Raw genomic sequence first — 21,081 nt, 5'->3', positions numbered from 1 at the left:
AAAGAAAGGAAGAGAGAAAGGAGGAAAAGGTCTAGCTTTCCGCAAAATCCATTTCCTTTACAACGATGAGCTCAAACCAAACCAAACCAAAGGCTGCTGACGAGCAGGGTCTTCTGTTCCTTCCGTGCTGGTCTCGTGGTCTGGTGCAAGCTGGGAATCAAGGGTAGGGACTGGTGGATGCATTTTGTTTATATATATATGTATGTATGCAGGTAGGTATTAATATATATGTACATACATACACATATATGCACACAGATACAGTCTTCCTAAAAATGCTCTTTGCAGTCCAGAGGCAGCAGGAGTCACTGTGAAGAAAGAGCTGGGCAACATATGGCTGTAGAGTCTGCACTGGAAAAAGTCACTGGCTAAATACACGCCGGCTGTTTGTTTTCCTTTATTTTCATGAGGCGAAATAGGAACTCTGCATAGAGTACAGCCTGTCAATGGGGTTTCCTACTCTAGCCTGCATGGAGTTAACTTCGGAAGAGGCAAGAAAACAGTCGCTCAAGCTAGTTAAAGAGGTATCACTGTCGATATCATGAAAAATGGAGTCGTTTCCTGCAAATGAAACGTATACGTTAAGCTGGATTCTGTGCAGCCAGAGGAGGACACAGTACACACGGATGCTCATTAGTTGCACGCTGCAGCAAACGGGAACACTCCCGGTTTTGTTTTTACCCATTAACGCAATTTCTCTCTAAGGGTCTGGCCTACAGAGGGGAGGCCAGCGCCGACCCGCAGAGCTGGGCTGGCAGCGGTGCCCCCGACCCGCCAGCACTTCATTTATGCTTCAGTCAGCAGCACAAAGAGCTCGGCTGAGGAGGGCACCGCAGCAAAGGGTGCCGGGGAGGAAGGGGTCCCTGGCTCTCACCAGCTGGGATCCGGCATTGGCGGGGACACTGGGGCCACCGAGGGAGGTGGGAGCAGACACCCAGTGCCTGCGACAGGGAAAAGCCATAACCAGTGACAGTCTTCATTTACAACAAGGTAGCAGATAGTTCTATGAATGTGATGGGCCCCAGGAGGAGTCCCTGCTTCCCTGACCTCAAGTGAGCTACAGTTGTAAACGTGCTTTCATTTCAGAAAATTCCACTCTTTTTGGGCTGGTTTGGAGCAGCTCCTTTTATTTCCCTCAGCAGCTTAGATTTCGGCTTACTTCAACACTCAAGATACCAGAAAGAGCTCTAGCTCAAGTCCTGCGAGCACTAAAATGTGTTAGTCAGGCTCTTTTTCCTCATGCACTCATTGGAAGCAGCTTTGTGCTGTCCCTGGGGCACACAACCTGCCTCCCAAGAGCTGTGCTCAGAAAGCCAAGCACACCATTTGCAACAAAATCACAAGCCACCTCACACTCATTTGTGCTTCGGATGTCTCCGGCTCCTTACAGGATTTACCAAGTTGCCCGGTGTGCACTGTGGACTCGTCTCAATGGGAAAGCGATCAGTCAGGCGCCGGGCAGGTCCCTGCTGGCCCGAGCAGCCGTGCTCCATGGCCATGGGCTCCCGGGCCTCGGCAGCGCAGCGCTCCCGCTCGGCAAGAACAGCCCGGCCCAACGGGCCCTCCTGGGCTGCGGCACGGCCAGCAACCACAGCCTGAGAAATCCTCTGAAACTTCATTTAAATGCCACACTGCAACTGTCCAGAATCAATTATTAGGCATTTAACGCTTGTGATGCGCCTGGTGTACCTATCCGCTTGATGGTGCCTGGTCAGGAAATCGTGAAAGCAAACCATAAAAACTACGCAGGAGAAATGTCCGGTGGAGACACATCTCTTAGTGGCTCAAGAGCTGTTCTTTAACAAACCCAAGCATCCAATCTGAGGGATCTTAGAAGGGTGCTTATTCATTTTGGAATGAATAGACTAATTCTCTTTATTAGACCACTTTTCAAGGCACTTTTTCCCCAAAGTTTCTAAGAAAAAGGAAAAACTTGTGAGGGAGCTAGAATTTGGCAATGTTTATTTTTCAATGTCTTGGATAGTGGTTTAAAAAAGTAGAGCTGGAGAGGTGATGTTGCTTGGTTTATCATTTATCAGAATTATACTGTGAAACAGTTCTGAAGGGCGTCCAGAGCCTGGGAAGAGCTCTCTCCTACCCCCTTATGTGTACATGAAAATATACACACAAAACTGACTAGTAAAAATTCCCTGGTGCAAATCCCAGAAAAAAACATTATAAAAGCAAGTATCTCTGCTGAACCCGTGGTGTGCGCACCAGCACAGAAACCCCGCTATTGCTGGTGCGGCAGAATGACGCGTGCCTTACCATAAGGGTTCATGTGGTCGCCTGGCATTTGTGGCGGGGTAAGACCCTGCTGAAATGGGTCTGTGCCATAACTGCTTTGATCCATTGCTACAATCTGCTGCTGTGGTGGTGCAAGTGGTGTGTAAGATGTCATCATCCCTTCCATGCGGTTGGACATCACTTCTGCAAAGCAAACAGGAGGGGACAGTCATGGCATGGGCACAGGGTGGCTGCAGATACCACCTCCCGTGGCAATACCCAACGTGGCTGGGTGTGCCCTGCTGGCCAGAGGAGCCTTCCAAATTTTGTCTGGGAGTACAGCCCTGAGCACTAAGTTGAAAGACTTGTAATTTCTGACTATATAATTTCTGGAGCTCCTGGGTGCTGGACCGTATCTTCCCAAAGTCTGTCCTGTGTGTGACACAGCCCTATTACTCTCTAACTTGTGTTGGTACCAGTTTTTCCAGCTCTGCATGAAGAGGAGGATTTGAGGCTGCAAGGCCTTGGGAGCTGGAGAACCTCAAGAGCAGCAGGGCAAGCCCTGGTGCCTGTGTGCAGCCCCTGCCTGGGGTGCAGCCAGCCCTGGGGCGCAAGGGGGCTCCCTGTGGGGGTGGCAGCAACACTGATGCCCTTAGGGGCAGCTGAACATGGTCCCCTTTTCCTCAGGAGAAAACAAACTGGAGGATCTTCCTGGAGCAAGCCTCCTGGAGATTCCCTGCAGGGAAAGTGCCTCTGCAGGGCACATTTCTTCCAGAAAGGAGGGAACAGCTTCCGTGTGAGCACCTCCGGGGCCTGGCCCATGGGAGAACGCCGAGCACTCTGTGTGTTTCCACTGATGATGGCACATGTCACCCACAGATGTGTGTATGCCCTTATGGCTCTACTTCAGACATTGTGTGGGAATGGCACCAACAGAAACCCTGCAGATTCTTTTGCCCTTATTTTGCCTTCATCACAAATCCCTACCTTGCCCTAGTCGCTGCGAGTTCTGTTGCTCTTGCTGCTGCTGATGCCTTCGTGCTAGTTTTTTCATCTGAATAAAAGAGGGAGAACAGAACAATCTCACGGTTCTGACTACAACAATTTTGTTTCCTTACAAAACTCTCTGCAAACATCAAATCAACGAATACAGACCATTTACATCCATGCACGCACCACTGTGGGTTCAGTTTCATTTCTAAGCTTAAACATTTCAGTTTCCAGTTCACATTTGCATGCAAAATTTACTCCCAACCTCATGTTGCTTCAAGCACATGAACTTAAAGTCTGCGTTTGAAAGTTGCCTTTCTGGTGCAGATGCAGACAGCAGTGCACGCAAAATCCGTGCAGTTCAGCCCCTGGGATCTCTGGTACCCACTACATATATGGGGTCTTGGAGGATAATTTGTGTTTTACTTTTGAGAACTTGACAAACAACCTACCTTTGCTCTTTGGTTCTGAAACCAGACCTGGACAACTCGCACGCTGAGTCCTGTTTCAGCTGCTAGTGTTTCTCTGACCTACAGGAGGAAATGTTTAAGGATGCAATTTTAGATAATTTTTTAAAAACTAATCAGTTATGTTAGGAGGAATATGCCTGCACTTACAATAAAAACTGCATTTACAGAATTACTTTTAAAAATTTCCAGAAATAACAAGGGGCTGGCCCTAAGCTGCAACGGGTACTTGGGTGAGCATTGCCATGTGCCCGCCCTGGGTCCTGTGTTCACCCTGAGGCAGATGCTGCTGTCCTGGGAAGGGGCAGGGGGCTCTCGGAGCCCTGCCCTGGCCCTGTCACCCCCATGGCCTGGTGTCAGAGCTGACTTGAGGTCCCTGAAGCACCTACCTTCCTACAGGGCTTTGAAGACACTTCAAAGGATGCTTTGAATGCTCGTCTCTGCTGTGTAGTAAGTATTGTCCTTGGTCGTTTAGGTCTTCTTGGGTCCTTCCCATCATCGCTTCCTTTTCCTTGGGTTACTTGTCCTTTGGTGGGCTTTACATCTCCGTCTTCCTCATCACTTTTAACTGGTGAAAAATAAACAGCATATGAAATTGTACTTGTTCCACTAAGATAACAGGGTGTCTGAGAACTGCTCTCCAGCTGCCGAACGAGTCAATGGGTTCAACCAATATCCCATGTTTATTTGAATACCTAAAGCAAGTCCGGGCAGGAAGAGACTACCTTAGATTTGTGTGCACTGCCTAAATCAAATGCCACAAAAGCATAAAAATGTGTTGAATTTTTAATTGAGGGCATGGGGATGGAAATTCAGAATTTGCTTCAGTAGTTCCTGGAATTGGGCACAGAGAGATGCTGTGCTCTCCCAGCGCCGCCTGGTCCCCGGGCGCTCACCTGCTCCCACCTCACCCTTTCCCCCCGCAGCATCCTCTCCCGAAGCATTCAGTGCAGGCAGGTACCGCTGCCCGCACCGCTACGGTAGCACAATGGTGCCAATGCACAAAAATCACAAAAACATCTTAAAGTCTGCTTAGCTAAATACAGTGTAGATTCCAGTTACTGTTCTGAATATTTTGAAGCTCTAGAGATAATATTAAATATAACCTTTGCCATCTCACTTCTGCATCCCACAGAAAACGTGAGTATTCTTTTTTGGTGTATTTCAATGTGTCTATATGTGCATGCACAAATTACTAAATACATACAAATATATATGTGCTTGTGTAGACCAAATACATTATCTGTATTTTCCACAGTTAAATTCTAAATATTCATACAATCTGGTGATATTAAATGTCTTAGTATATTGTACTTAGAAATCCTAATTGCAGTGGCAAAGGTTGAAGACTAAATACTAATCCTGTTGTGAAAAACTCAACTCAGCATATTTTATTTCAGCAGACTACCGATTTTCCTTCCAGAAAACATTAATACACTATTATAGGGATTTCAACATGAAGAAAACACACTGCAATTTCTATATAATCAAAGATTACGTTTGGGGAATTAACAAATTAGACTTTAATTCATTTTAGGGTCTGATTATTATGCACCTAGCAATCTAATCACCTTTTACTTTAATAAGCATCTTTTGCCTAATGATTAAAGAGAAGTTCAGTCATTTTAATAACCATGACATTATTAACTTTCCAGCATGCCATTTCTAAGGAAAGGTTTGTGAGGATTAATATTGCTCATTGGAGAGTTACTGTTGTGTCCAGCGGATAAATATTTGATTGGGGAAGGACACACAGCCCATGTGAAACCATTTGCTCTCACATGGGCATCTGGGAGATCTGCGTTTCCAGTGTATCAGACAACCGGAGATAAAACATCCCATTTAATTTGTCAACTTGTTTTTCAGGTTTGGGTTTGGCTAACAGGGCATAATGAGGGGAAAAAAAGCATCTCCAGGAGTAAAAAAACACCCCGTGTACCAAAGGGAAATGAAATGGAAACCCAGGTTGGTTCGTGCCGCTGTGGCAGCTGCTGCTGATCACAAACTACAAACCCTGGTCCCGAAGGAGAGCCCGCCGTGCCCAGAGCAGATCCCAATGAGCCGGCGGGCAAACAGCGGCCGGCAGGGAGCAGGAAGGCAGGAGGAGGATGCCATGGTGCCCAGAGCAGATCCCAATGAGCCGGTGGGCAAACAGCGGCCGGCGGGGAGCAGGAAGGCGGGAGGAGGATGCCATGCCCACGCTGCGATGCAGGGACAGCCCCACACCCTCCGCTTGCCAGAGGGGGTTTGTCTGGACATGGACAGACGGACAGATGGGAGGATACTGGGGCTGGTGATGAGAATGACATGCTGAGGGGCAAGTACGAAACTCACACGCTTTGGTCAAACTCACAAAGAGCCCAAACCCTGTGCCACGAGATTTACAGAGCAGCGTACTCAAGGTCCTGCACATACAGTACGGCAATAAATAACGTGCTGCTCCGAGAAAGGCCCTGGTCCCGCACGTCCCGCTGAGTCAGCACTGACCTTTGTCTTGCAGCATTCCTGACATGAAAATATAAATTTCAGCAATGTGGAGAATACGGCTCTCAGATTAGAGATTAAGGATAATTACTGCTCCTAGCTAAATTGGAATAATGCATTTTCCCATAAACCAGAGGCAAACATTCATGTCATTTGTAGGCTTAATGGAATGGTAATTGTTGATTTTCTTAGACATTTTCTTGGGAAACAAGCGTTCTATTATGGTGTTGGCAGCAGTCTGTGTACACTCGGTCTCCAGCCCCAGGATCAGACAGGGCCCACCGGCAGCAGGAGGGTCCTGTCCCCGGAACAGCCCAGGAGCCCGACACCCACCCCTCACCATGACCACTGCTGGTCCTGGGGTTCCGGACTGGAGACCCCAACCCCAGCGTGGGAACGATCTGTCCTGGGCAGTCCCGTCTCCCCAGCCCCACACAGACAGACAGCGGATTTTGCTGACTCTCTTTTAAAACCTCCCCTAGAAAATGGGTTGAGGAAAGGGAGGGTCTGTCTCTCCATCACCATGAAGAACTCAGGGAAGACACCCATCAGCTGCTATCGGCTGTGAGGGCTCCACTGGCCTCTGGAGAAGGCAAAAGCCTTTATAAACATAAAAATATGTTAAAATTACCACAAATATATGTTAAGTGGGTGGGAGAATGCCTATGGAGACCAGGACACTGTGGATGAGGTCTCAGGTAACCGAAGTCAGTCTGGTGCACACTTTGTGATCTTACAGAAAAATACCTTGATGAAAACAAAAAAGTTTTTGTCCCTTACTAAGCAGCAAGTTAAGGGAAGGAGTCAAGCAAGGGAGAACAGGCTGCAAGTAGGGATTATTTCAGCTGCGGCTGCTGATTTGCATGGGTGGCATGTACATACGGATGAAGTGGATGTGTACATGGATATGGTTTTCTATAAGAAAGCTCTACAAACCCTTGCGGCTTTTCCAGTCGGAGCAGCTGTGGGAAAAGCTCACCTGAGTCTGAGTCGTCTGGGCTGACCGAGCTCAGCAGGTCTTTCTCTTTTTCGTAGTCACTTTTGCAGAGCAGTTGCCCTTCCTTCAGGACAAACTCGTCGCCTTTCCTCAGCTGCCGCTCGCAGACGCAGCAGCAGAAGCAGCTCAGGTGGTAGACGCACTCCAGGGCTCTCATGACAAACTCTGTCGGGGCAATCTTCTCCATGCAGCCACTGCATTTGGCAGCAAACAGCCTGGGAGGGAGAGAGGCAGAGGGAGCGTCAGATCACACACTGCGTGAATTTAAATACAGCAAATTCTTTAATTTAACTACAGATCAGCTCGGCTCACGTGTTTGCTCCCTGGGAGACTTGCACCCTTAGTCTTGGAAACATCACAGGCAGGCAGTTTATTCAAATTGCAATCTCTTTGGTCTGGAGATTCCCAAATCACCTTTGCTGGATAAAAAAAGTACACTAAGATTTGTCCTTATCTCACCATCTTGTTCCTCTTCAAAAAGAGAAACAAAAAAGAGCTCTCAGAGTTTGGGTAACTTGCTCAAAACCAAAGTTATTTTAAAAAGTAAATTCACACTTTGTTTCATACAGGCTCTCCGGTTTCAGTGCTTAAACCCTACTCTGAATAGATTTCGTGAGTTTCCATTTTTGGTATTGTCTGTCTCTGAGGGGGCTGACAGACGGACACAAGAACAAGCAGGAAAAGCAAGTGCTATTGCTGAGAAGACGACACACACACACACGCAATCGCACACATGCAATTGATAAAGAGAGGAGTGAAATAACACGGTTTTTCTTTGGATGTTGAGTTATTCCAGAACAACCTGTCTCCGAAGGGAGGACTGTGCATTTTAAATGGTGTGAAACATCCTTTGGCAGAGATAGGCAGTGATACAATCTGCTAAATTACCACTATAATCACAGGCTCTAGAATATACACGGTATTCCAGACTAGTTCTTATTAAACCTTTACAAACCCCCCTCTTTCATCCATCATTAATTTTCTAAGATAAAGTTAGAATTATTTAGATTAATTTTATTTTGCTTTTCTAATGGCAACTGGGAATCTCCCTAAGTGAGCTTTTAGGAAGAGGTCTGCTGCAAATAAAGATGAATAGCTGAGTTACGTCCCTGTATCACGCAGTGGGCTTGGTCATTTGAAATTCAGTGTCTTTTATGGCGATACATCAAAGTGCAAGGTGCATTAATATTTACATTTAGGCAACGAAATTAACACAACTGCACCCATGTGCTCACAGGAAAAAAGGAGATTCTGCCTTTTAGGATGGGGTACGCTGATTTTTTTATTTTTTTTTCCATCCTCAAAATGATCCCCTTTTCTATAAAAGGTGATTGTCTTTGATTTCAGAAGGCACAGGCTGCAGTAGGTGCCGATTCCTCCAAAGCCTCCATTTTGTCTGAGCCCAGACGTGCAGCGAAATGGCAGCCCCCGGCCCCCAGCGAAGGGATGGAGGCAGGGACGGGCAGGGGGGGAGAAAATGTAAACCCATTTGCATATGGCATCCAAAAAAAGGCTGAGCTCCCGAGAACCTGTGGGGTTTCCCCATCTGCATCTTCCACCTAATAAACGAGATGGACACCATGAACCTTGGCGTGGCCCCGGGTCCCGCTCTGCACCGGCCAGGCCTTGCAGGGCACCTTTTGGGTACAGAATGGATTAAATCCGTTACAGGGACAGTGATGCCGCGCAGCACCCACGGCCACAGCCACTGAACAGCCATCGTTACTTCATACAGGCCGTTGGGCTTGTCTGCAAGGGGTTTCTTCTGAAAAACGTTAACAGAACGAGAAAAATATGATTTTATGTTCTGACTAGTGAACATCACAGAAATACGACAAAAGCTTTGGTTAGCAAATTCCTGAGCAGGAAATATTTTTATCTATACACAATAACATATCCGACAGGATTAAAACTCAAAGGGAAATAAAGAGCAATCAGATTTTAAGCACGTTAAAAAGTTGTTCCTATTTAACTGCTTAAACCTATTTGACCCAGTCTAACGAAGCCCGTCCCCCCCGCAGCCCGCGGGGGCGGTGGAGGGCGAGCAGACCGGCTGCGGGGGCACCGGCTCCCCGGGCCCGGCTCGGGGGCCTTAAAAGAATCTTAAGAGATTTCGGAAAGTGACTGCGACCCTGTCCCCCGCCCCCCCCGCCGCCATGCGGAGCCCCCGCCGCTGCGGTGCCGGCGAGGGTCCCCCGGTGGGGCCGGACCCGCACCCCCCGCCCCGGCCGGTACCGCACCGGGGGTTGCCCGCAAAGCGACAACGCGGGACACCCCCCGTAACCCCCATCCGCGGGCTGCGGCAGGCGCTGGCAGCCGCCGACCCCCCGCTTTTCGGGGGCAGCGCCGGGTCCCGCCGAGCCCAGCGCTCCGCTCCGCGCAGGCGGGAAGGCACCGGCCGCGGGCAGCAGCGGGCAGCAGCGGGCAGGGCCCCCCCTGGCCGCCCCGGCGAGGGGAGAACGGGGATCCTCCGGGGACTGCGCGGAGCGGAGACTGGGCTGCGCTGGCTCCCGCGCCCCGCACCGCGGGCACCCCCCGGCGAAAAGGGAAACACCAACGTAACAGGGTTACAAGCGATCTTAAGCAGGAAAACATACACACACACACACCCCCCACTCCACTCCCCATACTCCCCCCCTTCACATTTCCTCTAACTGGGACATTAAAATGCCCCCCTTCCCCTCGGGCGGTGCCGCGGCGGGGGCTGTTCACCTGGGCAGCCCCTCTGCTGTCACACCGCTCTGCCCAGTCCGGGGCTTTCCGTCTCAAAATAAAAGATGACTAACATAAATACAAAATATTTTGTGTTATCTATTGGCAATTGACTATTGCCAGAAAGGTGGTACTTTCACAGCAGCGTTTCCAAAGGCAGCCTTTCAGTTACAAAGAATTACATGGTCGTCAATGCAGCATTAACTCATTCAAATCAACATTAAATTGGCTGACGATACTGCACGGGCTTCATATCTTTAATTTGCCCGTTGTCAACACAAGAAAATTCCATGCCCTGCACCCAGGTGCTCTCTGCATTACAGCCCGCAGTCACACAAACACACACACTCTGCACTGTGTTGGATTTAATTCTGAGATTATAAAATCTTCATTAAATCTATCTTATAAAGTGTTTATAGGTATTTTTTCAGCTTCCAGAGAGTAACCCAAGGTTATGCACTTTTTTTGCACAAGGCAATCTCACAACAGGAAACTAATCTTGACAAATGACCAGACTTTGATATCTGTGATCTAAAACACTGCTCATTAGACTGTTCATTTTATAAACGAATGGTAATAAACCTGTTGAGAAGTGCAGGATAGCAGGAATACTTTACAGATCACCCCTTTACAGGTTTCAATCAAAGCCATAAATTTGAAGGAGGGCATGCAGATATGCTGAGCTGAGACAAAGACTCTGTCCCGCACCAACCACATTTAAAGAAGTATTTATTTTGCTTTCTATACATTTTACAAATAATTTGCATAACTGACTTTTTACCCCCATGGCTGATTATCTCCAGCTCTCCTAAGTTAATGTCAAACCTCAAAATCCTTGGACTTGTTAAAGTATGTGGAGAGTGGAAATCAAATGCCTTTATTAGAAGCCCCAGGAAATCTCCGACTCCTAAGCACAACGAAAACATTCCAAAGAAAATTCTTCAAAGAGGACAAAGGAGAAAAGCAGAACAAGAAAACCTTGTTTTGAATCAACGATTGCAAGAGTTTTATAAATAAATTCTGTTGCCTGGACAATTTTGAAAGACAACTCAATAGGTTTAGGAGTTTTTAAGTGTGTTTGCCTCTCTGCCTGAAACACTTGGGGGATTCAGCTGAGCTAAAGCTTGGAACAATGGCCTGTCTGTCCATCCCAGTATTTCTAATAATTGCTGAGAAGCAACTTTACAGTACTAGATAGTCAAAAAATATTCACCAGCTAAAACTGGGTGAACTTAACAAATTAATTATGCATATATTTTAGGGGCAATGAAAATGCTGAGACATGTGGTCCTGTCTTTAAACAGTAGATGAAAATGTTCACCAGCGGAAGAGGCCATAAAGATTTTATTTGTTAGAATATCCCTGCGAAGTCAGGCTGAATCAGTAATCCTCAGAAACAACCACAGTTACATGATCCATTGTGCCTTCCTGCATGGGCACAACCATCTGGTGTTTAATATCTACCACTGATTTATTATCTCTCGCACAGTTATCTTGCAGTAAGTTTGACCCTGCTCTGCTCCCGAGAATCACGGTTCTGCTGTTTGCTCTTCTGCCTCCTGACAACCCACCCTTTACCTTCCCACCGCTCGCCAGGCCCTTCATTTCCTCCTGTCTGTGGGCAAATAGATTTTAATTGTTTTATTATAACTAATTTAATCTGTGCTGAGAGATCTCCATGTGCAGTGCGAAATTTGCTGCTCATATTAAGTGTGGTTCAAGAGGTTTGTTACACAGGACAGAGGTATAAAAATAGACTAATTCAGTCAGGTTGTTTATTTACTGGACGGCTGCCGTGGAGCAGTAAATAGGAAGTTATTAAGCCGTGTTTGATATATGCAAGAGGACAGATGCTGCCGTCTACCTATCGGAGACATTAAATCATTTTCCTTTCTGTGTTATTCTGACATTATGTGTTGCAAGAAACCACTGCAGATACCTGGCTTTTCTTTATTTAATAAATATGCAAAGACAGTGGTCACAAGCTTTTGTAAAGGTTGTGGGTGTAGTCTCTCGCTCTGAGGCTTCTCTCTCTGGTAACAGCCTGCACACGACATCCCCGTCGTGCCTGCGCTGCCAGCTGGGAGCTCGCCTGGCACTCCTATAGGACCAGATATCTCAGAGCTGAAGCAAAATATATTATGCTTTTCACACAACTGAGTTTTATTAAGAGAAGAAATTAAATTACTAACGAATGACATCTGTTACTTGTTCTTTGGGAGAAATTTTGATACTTCTGTCTTCTTTAGATGACATAGAATGGGGAAAACACTGTGCATGGGGTTTTCTTCTAGCATAGAACTTGAAAATTTTTGTAGCATCTTATAGCTTATGGGTGCTTTTTAAAAAAAGAAAAACTGTTGCTTAGTTACACTGAATTCTGAACATTCAAAACATCTCAAATGCACTAAAGCAAAACAGAAATATTATCGTTTTATGATTTGAAAAAAAAAAGAAGAAACCCTAAAAAAAGAAACAATCCATTTTAAATATTTTCCCTGCAGAAAAAATAATTGCATAGTTTATTAAAGCCAATTTCACAGCTGAAACTTCAGTAAAAGAAAGCTAATTCCCTTTCATCAAGTAGTAATAAAACACGCACAAAAATTAAAAGTTTCTAGGAAAAAAATGTAATATTTAGAGAGAAACTAAAACAAAGAAACCTTTTTCTTCTTCAGGGAGAACTGAAGAAAATACTGATTAACCCTCTATCCACAGGTGCTGTAGTAAGAACCCCAACTACTGGTGAAAGCCTGCGTTTAACACTGTGCTTCACAACGTGCAGTTCGGTTCACAGGCTGAAACGTAGCACGTATTGGCTCACAGTCACCTTTCTGCCCCGCGAATACTTCACCTGTATTTTCATTAGTCGGGCTCTGCTGCCACGCAAAGGCAACCCAACAGATAAAATAACGAGAGAGGCCACTCGTTATCCCATGCTAAGTCAAATCTTGCTCTGAAGCTGGTGGGAGTTCGACCATGGACATTGTCAGTGCCACAAGCCCAAGCAACTGCTCTGTCCACCAGAGATGGACCCACCAAACCAGCCCACGTCACCACTCTGTCCACCAGAGATGGGCCCCAGGCAGCATGACAGGACGGCCATACCCAGATAATGGCACGTGTCACAATCATATCCACAAACACATTACACTTTGCTTGATTTTCTTCCCATTGGAATACGAGGGACAAGTCCCATTTGCCTTGAAAGGAGCAGAATTTGGTACATTTTTAGAGTCTGCTTCCCATCAGTGGCAGGGACGGCAGCGCTGTGAGTACCTCTGTGCCGTGTGGCTGTCCCGGCCGGACAAACATCACTGGCCTCTGCAGAAATAACAACCGCCAAAAAGTCTCTTGTGCACCGGCGGCTCCGGCATCGGGAGCATCATGGACAAATGGAAAAGACCCAACAAAGGAATTCACTAAAGTGCATAAAGACACAGAGAATTCAAAGCTGCCATCCTCAAATGGGGCCAGAATGACCTAAAAAGTTACATCTTCCTTCACTATGAAGTAAAACATAAAATGTAAAGTGCAGAGGAGTTTCTCGCTTCAAGCAGAATGTGGCAGAATGGATTCTTCTCTCTGCTTAATTTCCATCCCCTAATTGACCACTTTGTTCAACTGTCTTCCATCACTGCCACGCAGTTCTATTTTATAGCATTTTTCCTTACAACACTTTGATGGAAAAATTTATGAAGAATCGAATTATTGCTGTTAGAAGGGAATTAAAACAATTTTTCATTTACAAAGTCACTGATATTGCTCTACTGTGCTCCACCTTTGGGAATCCAATTGCTCTTCTCAGCTACTCCCATTCCTCTTTATAGCACGGCAATTGCACTGTACAGATTATGGCTGCAATTTTCTCCTAATCTGTTCTGTAGAATAGAAACTGTTATAAAAGTTAAGGGCGCCAATTGAATTGATAAAGCCAGGGTTGCAATTAAGAAGCCTAATGGATTAACAAAATATGATGATTTCGTTAGGATTGTATTTTTAGGCAGTGCAAACATTTGGGAAATAATGTTATTTTTGTCTATGATTTTAAAAAAGTCTAAAGGGGCTTCTGCTGCTGTGCTTCCCGTACTGCCTCACGCGGTGCCGCAGCGCTGCGAGAGCACAGGACGCGCTGGGGAGACCCTGCTTTGCTGCCGCTCAGCCAGGCCGGGGCTTTACTGAAAAACAACGGCTTTTTCATTTTTCTTCCTCTGGATTTTTATTCAGTTATTTACACCTATTAAACTAAATCTATCTTTATTTCCTACCTGTACAAGCTTGCAGGTTTGCAGTGGGCGAAATGGGCCCTGATCCCACAGCCCGGAATATTCACCAGCCTGATCAGAGTCTTATCCTTCTTGTTTGCTAAGTGGCACGCTGAATTTACAGTTGCCTTTGAATTTACATTGCCAACAACACAGGGAAATTCTTCTAATATGATTTTTATATGAAAATTCACCCTAAAGGCCCTATAAGCAGGGAAATTGTACTGTTGGTGATTCACTGCCCCGGCCTTCACTTTTACAGAAAAAAATAATCATGTGTCAAAGCAATTCAAATGTAATTTCTAAGTTATTTCTTGGCTGGCAAGAATGACTTAGGGAGAGAATTTACACAGGGCCTTTCCTCTCAACTAGGAACATTAAGAGGAAGAAACGTTATTTGCCAGTATAAAACAAAATAACTTCCTGTGCCTGCTGCACTGACGCCTACAAGAGCTTGTGCCCAAACCCATCAGCACAGCCAATTTAGCAACTGATTTGCAAGGGAAAGATACCTTAGTCCTGTGGTGTTAATGTCTTTACAGTGGGGGGTCTATTGCCAGCTTCTCCAAACTCATCAACACAATCTATTATTAATACCCAGAAAGGCTTTATAGTATCTTTATAGCACAAGGCAATGAAAGCTCTGTGGTGTAATCTGTTATCTATATTGCAAAAACATGTGAAATAAAACAAAACATAGACACTTCATAAACAAAATGTTTCATCTGTTATATCTCTCTGCCTCTCCTATATATAAAGCAGTAGGGTGCAGGAAAGGCATTCCGAGAGATTTGCTGTTAGATGTGGGACTGGCTTCTTTTTAAATTTTATTTGTAATGTCACAAACTTAAAACTGAATGAAAATTGCCGCTTCTTTCACTGGGATGAAAATGTTTGCAAAATTGGGCTGCATTTGACTTTTAGGAGCAAAATACAGTATCCAGAAATCCGGGGGAAGCTCCATCGGACGTAGCGGTGACCGGGGCAGCGCTGGGAGCCCCGGCTCCCACGGGGGCAGCACCAGGTACCCCCCTTGTGGGCATCGCCATGGCAAGAGCTAAGAATTTCTCTCCAGTAAGCGGCAGAAAACCAAGTGCCCACTGGCATTTTCTTTGGAAAGCTTTCAAGAACTGAATTTGAGCAGAGCTGGATCATTTCTTTTGTTATTGATCTACATGTCCGTATTTTATATGAAAAGCTCAGAATCGCCCTACACTTAGTGCCTAGGAACAGACACAATTAGGAATATCATTTAACAGCAAATAAATAAACACACAGTTTAAAACCCAGGAAGATTTTGTTTTGAATAAACAGACTGTGGCAAGGGTGGAACTGAGAAGGGGGAATAGGAAAGTTTTGTGTTCTCGCTGCATACATGTTCGCGATACAGTAAGAACCAAAAAAGCCCTAAGCGCAAGCCCGTGTCTTATTTCCCAGATGCCCTTTTATTTTCTCTGCCTGTTGAAAATAAATTGTTCTTTTGTAGTGTTTCTCTTTTCAGTCCGACTGTCAGCTATTATTTTTCTATTTCCTCTTTTTGTCACTTTGCATTATTTTTGGTGCTGTAATTCCCATTTGTTCCCACTCCTATCTTCCTGTCTCCCATTGTTCCATTTTTTAATCCCCAGTTTTACTCTTCTTCGGCTCTTTTTTGGCCCATTCTCAGTAGGGTTTGAGAGAATACCCAGGCGTGACTCCCTGCTATAGCAACCACACCTCCCCAGGAAAGCCACAACAATCTCTTCGGGAGGAGGAAAGTCTTTCACAAGCTGGCAGCAAAAGTAAATCCTTCTTCAAGGAACAAGGCGGATTAGCAGAGAGCAGTGGGCTGCAGACTTAACCCTACCCCTCATTTCTTTAGAGCACCAGTCACTCAGAACCCCGCTGTGATGTACAATTAAACAGGACCCAAAAAAATCCTGAATGACACAAGAGCCGGATTGTGTAAAGGTTTAATTCCACTTTAATACCTTTCCAAGTTCAGAACTCAAAGATAGCAATTTAACCCAAGAATCCCCATCTGAGCATGAAAAGTTGCTGTTTGTCTTACAAAAGTCCCCGCTATATTCTGCTCCAAATCATGCTCTGTTACCCTGACCTTTAATGGATGAATTTTCCCCCCCCCATCATCTCACATGGTTTCTCTTTACTATCCTTCCACAAACTTTGTTCTTCTGATAAGACAGAAGGCTCTTATCAGAGGCACCGAGCTTTGGGAGAAACTCCGTAAAAAGGACCAGTGAAAAAGGAAAAGGAACGTTAAAAAAACCCCAAACTAAACCCCCAAAACTCAGGGAACTAAAGGTGTGTCCTCCAACATCCAGGAATGATAATTTATTCTTGTAATGTGGAATCACTCTTATTAACATCATGTCAATTACGTGTTATTAATATTATAATGTAAAATAAATAGGTCTCTTAATATGGGCTTTTTTGAAGACTCCAAACATCTGAGTCATCTTTTTTATGTTAATGAGCATTCTAGTTTAGTTATTCTGGTATGGGCGATTACTATAGTTGCTCTATAAACTGAATTTTTAGATTAACACGGAACTACCAAAATCTCCTGGCTTCTGTAAAGCCAAATGTGGTTGATAGAGTCCAAAAGACTTGGCTATCAGCACCTGTGTTTGTGTTCAGGTTTTGGGAAACCAGACTCCCTACACCCACACAAAAAGACTGATCAATAAGCAAGGCCCTATAGCACGCCCAGACCCTCCTTCTGCCTGGACATTAGCATGGGTTTTGTTATTCCAGAAGTTAAACATATATCACACAGGACACTTCCACATGTGTGAAAATGAAATCCCATTAGACACCAACAACATTATTAGGCATGCAAAGAGGATTATTCCCTTAAGCTCGCAAGAGTGAAAGGTTTGTCTAAACATTTTATTAACTTTTTCAGAATTTTTTTTTTAATTAAATGAAAACTTGTAAGTAGGTCAAAGCTGGAAAATACTACTTAACTTTTGGTTATGTATATGTATATATATTATAGACACATGAACACACACACGCATACAGAGAGAGAAAATAGAGATGCCTGTTAGAGAGAAAGGGTACTAAGTCCCCACCACACCAGATCACCATGGCATTCCTTTCTTTTGGAGAGAAAATTTGTACGGTTTGGAATTGTTCTATAAAAGCACAAAAACATCCCGTGGTATTCCTGAGGGTTCTGAAATGTTTCCAAAAATTAGGTGCTTTGTTGAATATCTGGGTAAAAAAATTCCTGCTCTGATTGTACTGTCCTTTCTGCAAAGTTGACAAAGCACTTCTTTTCTAACAGAATGTTTGCTGAAATACAACCAAGTTTGCTCACCAGTAATTCTGAGGTTCTTAAGATCATCTGCTAAAGATAAATAAAAGAGGAGAAGCTGTGTCAGTTTTTGCTTCAAGTAAGTGAGAAACGAAGAACGTTGACACCATCAGGAACAGGACTGGGTCCCCAGGCTTCAAAAACACCTGGCTCCACTGAGAGTTCGGTCCTAAACCCACAGAGTCCCCAGCTCTGGCATTAAAGTGCTGTTAGCGGTGTCTCAGTCTGCTGTTGGAAGGGAAATGATTGGTTTTTTGGATGTCCCACCAACACACGCCACCGCTCACAACAGTGCGCAGTGGGAATTCCGTGGGCGCCACAGGAGACGCCGTAGCACCCGCCGTCGGTGCCGTCTCTGGCATGATGGACACGTCCCACAGTCACGTAAGGGGCACGGCCCATCTGCACGTTTCTCTTGTACTCATTTCACTGACAATAGGCATTAAAATATTTAAGATTTACTTCTAGCACTGCACCAAGCAGGCAGGAAGTGTAGAAGCTTGGGTGTACAAGTTAATGAAATATGGTTGGGTGAACATAAGCTCTTCATTTAGACAATAACAGTTACCGCTGCAGTTTCTTTGTACCCGCTTTATGAAAGTCATAAACTCTCCAAAGAAAAGCATGAGCTATTTTACCCCGATGGTCTTTGCCTCCCTCTCACTACCTGCTGGCGCAGTTAGAAAGTATGAACTGCCTTTGAACAGATTAGGACCAAGTTAAAGTGTGACAACATCTTAAGCTTTCTCCACATGTTGCCAATGATTCCCAACTAAAGATGTTACCCTCATCACTTCTGCCACAATGATAAGAATCTATAGCCCACTCACTTGAGGACATAAAAGCGGTTTAGCTGCAAGTATAAAGTACTCCGACTTGCTGAGTGGCCGGCTGTCCCAATCTAGCTGAATTTTTCCTCCACAAAGCACAAAATCCTTATCATTAGGGACTTAAGCTGCTTTTTATTTTGAGACAAAAAGAATACTGTTTATTGGCATCCAACTCAAACCAGCTGTAAACAGTTGCTTTGATGAAGAAGCAGCTACAACTGCAGGATGCCCCAAGGCACATACCCACTGAGTGTCAATCATTAAAGGAAGAATGTAAGGTGTATACCGGGTCAAAAGAAGGCCAAGGGACATTTAAGACCTCAGGGATCCTGGATAGCCCGGTTTGCCTTTAGAACCAAAGGAGGATTTGAAACTATTCTGCTGTATGACCTTTATCTCAAGAGGCATGAGGCTCAGCCATGGGCTGCCCCAGAGGAGCGATGGGCTCCTCTCCCCATGGTGACACGGGAGCTGGAGTTGGCAGAGCCCAGATGGCTTCAGGACACTGCACCTCCAGACAAACCCAGGACCCACACAGAAGCCTTTGGCAGCAGAAGTGCTGCTGGTTTCTGTAGATATTTGAGTCACAGATGTGCAGGGCACTCAAGGTAATTTTAATTCTTGTATTCACCCTTCTTGTAACTTATTTCTTTCATCAAGAACCAGTTTACTGGCTGCAACGACTATTTTAGAGATGTCCCACCAACCATTTTGGTGTGAGAAGTACGAAGTTGATATAGAATTACAGATGAAGTGGCAGGAAGATCCAAAATTTAACTAAAAAATAAGTTTGAGAACCAACATCAATAGCTCTGTCATGAAACATGTCTCTACAGTTATAAATCCTCTTGTAATCAGATACGTACCAGCAAAAAGCCCAAACCTCAGGACACGAGTCTCAGGAGTGCCCAGGCAACCCACAGATTCTGTTTGGAAAATAGTAGCTTTTGGATGTGGACTTGGAAGGGGCTCATGGTCATCAGAAGAAAGCAAAATATTCCCATTTTTGTCATACAGTTCACTCCGAAAGTGCCAGCTCTTTTCTGTTTTCCGCAGCGGGTGAGCCCAGCCACTGCTGCCGTCGGAGTCAGAGCAGGTCTCAAGAACATTAATGCACAAAGGGTGTGGGTTTCTTACATATCCCTGCTTGTTCACAGTGCACTCTGATGTCTTTATTTGGACAGTAGCACCTACCTAAACACCTTCTAAACACAGAGAAAATATACAAATCCTGGCTAGAGGATTTATGAAAGGACCCTTTGATAATATATAACTAGAAGGGGACACTTCTCTGCCACCCTGTCCTCAGTCTGACGCTGGAACTACCTGCAAACCCCCATCACGTTTCAGGCTCAGCCTCCTGCCAGGCACCGCGTAACCAGAGGCATGTCCCCTTCCACAGGGAGTAAAGGGCCGAAGAAAGATGCAGGTGGGGCTGAGGAAGGGCACAAGAGACCATCACCAACAGCGGTGACACCTGGGAGGGAGCTGCAGTGTGCAGACAGCTTGAAGCTGGTCCCCTGCCGGGTTCCAGACCTGGGGACCTCTGGGGCATGGACAATCCAGCCCAGGGCTGCTGCTCGGCTCCGAGCTCCTGGCACCGTGGTGGGGCAGAGTGGGACCGGCAGCGCTGGGGCGGTTGGTGCCTCCCTGCTGCATCCCTGCAACGCCACCCCGGTCCCCTGAGGCGGCTCGACGTGCAGCCCTGTGTGTCCTGCATGTCCTGCCTGCAGCCACCCCTCAGCTCACGCAGCTCCTCCCAGCAGGAGACACCTAAACACCTGCAGCCCCAGAGCTGCGGAGACCCAGCCATGGCCCACACCTGCACAAACCCAGCCCCGTGGCCACTGCCCTGTGCCCATAGCCAAGAAATACAGGGGCCCTGGGCCAGCCCTAAGCTCCCCCGCCGGTCTGCTGTGAGTGGGAGGGAAGCAGAACACCTGGTCAGTGGCATCCTGGAGAGAGCAGGCATTCCAGAGACCAGAGGCATGGATGGAGATGTTTGCTTGTCATGGGAGCAAAGACATGCTGGGGACGCTTGGCCAGCCATGCCCAGAGCTTCGTGCTGCAGCCAGGCTGGCACAGGACCGACAGAACACCCAGGAGCATGGGCCGGCACCAGCTCCTGGCCCCCGGCCACCTTTCCTCCCCAGCAGACCCTCTGCCTGCTGATGTCCAACAGAGGACCCCACTCCCCATCCCCGGCACAGCCAGAGCTGTCCCCAAAGAAGAAGCAGCACAAGGGGCTCCAGCACCAAACGGCAGCACCGGTCGTTGGGTCATGGAGTTTATGGTCCTTTAGGAGACCCGAGTGACTGTTTCAGCGTGAGCTCAAACGCTGAGTTAACTCAGCTGCCAGGTGGGCCAGGCCAACCAGACCCGAGTCGTGCCACGTGAGCTGGAATAGCTACATATTTTATGGGAAACTTATTTCTGTAGAATGCCCTGGTGCCACCAGAGATGTGGCTCCTCCAGGCACAGGCTCAGCACCTCCTCCTCCTCCCATGGCTGGGAAGATACTCACCAGTTTTACCAGTTCCCCTGGCAGATACAGGGCGCATCTCCCTGCCCACATCCTCACAGATACCAAAAACCAGATACCCTTGTTTTGGGGATTCAGTTCAAAATTGCCACCTGGGCTTGAAATCCTCCCCCGGGCTCCTGCCAGCCTCGCAGCCTCTCCCCGTCCCTGTCCCTACGCACAGCACCGTCGCCCCACTGCCCACCCATGCGGCCAAACTGGGAGCCTGGTGTTCCCACCACCGCTCCCCCCACCCTCCCCAGGAGC

At 46.4% G+C, this 21,081-nt stretch overlaps 1 protein-coding gene across 2 annotated transcripts in view; it reads right to left on the bottom strand.

The window, feature by feature from the left end:
* Positions 1-403: 403 nt before the first annotated feature.
* Positions 404-21,081, bottom strand: part of LMX1B (LIM homeobox transcription factor 1 beta) — a 91,063-nt gene continuing 70,385 nt past the window's right edge. Inside the window, exons 3-8 of one of the 2 annotated variants that reach the window (XM_074161199.1) lie at positions 7,147-7,379; positions 4,073-4,251; positions 3,669-3,746; positions 3,214-3,280; positions 2,269-2,430; positions 404-561 (exon numbers count right to left, since the gene is read on the bottom strand). In XM_074161199.1, coding sequence (XP_074017300.1) covers positions 404-561; positions 2,269-2,430; positions 3,214-3,280; positions 3,669-3,746; positions 4,073-4,251; positions 7,147-7,379 — 877 coding nt within the window. The remainder of the gene's footprint in view (positions 562-2,268; positions 2,431-3,213; positions 3,281-3,668; positions 3,747-4,072; positions 4,252-7,146; positions 7,380-21,081) is intronic. The other variant, XM_074161200.1, reaches the window with a different exon arrangement.

Source organism: Numenius arquata, chromosome 19 (genome assembly GCF_964106895.1).
Source record: "Numenius arquata chromosome 19, bNumArq3.hap1.1, whole genome shotgun sequence".
Classification (NCBI taxonomy): Eukaryota; Metazoa; Chordata; class Aves; order Charadriiformes; family Scolopacidae; genus Numenius; species Numenius arquata.
Note: the sequence above shows the minus strand (reverse complement) of the source record. Positions and strands in the feature narration are given on the sequence as shown.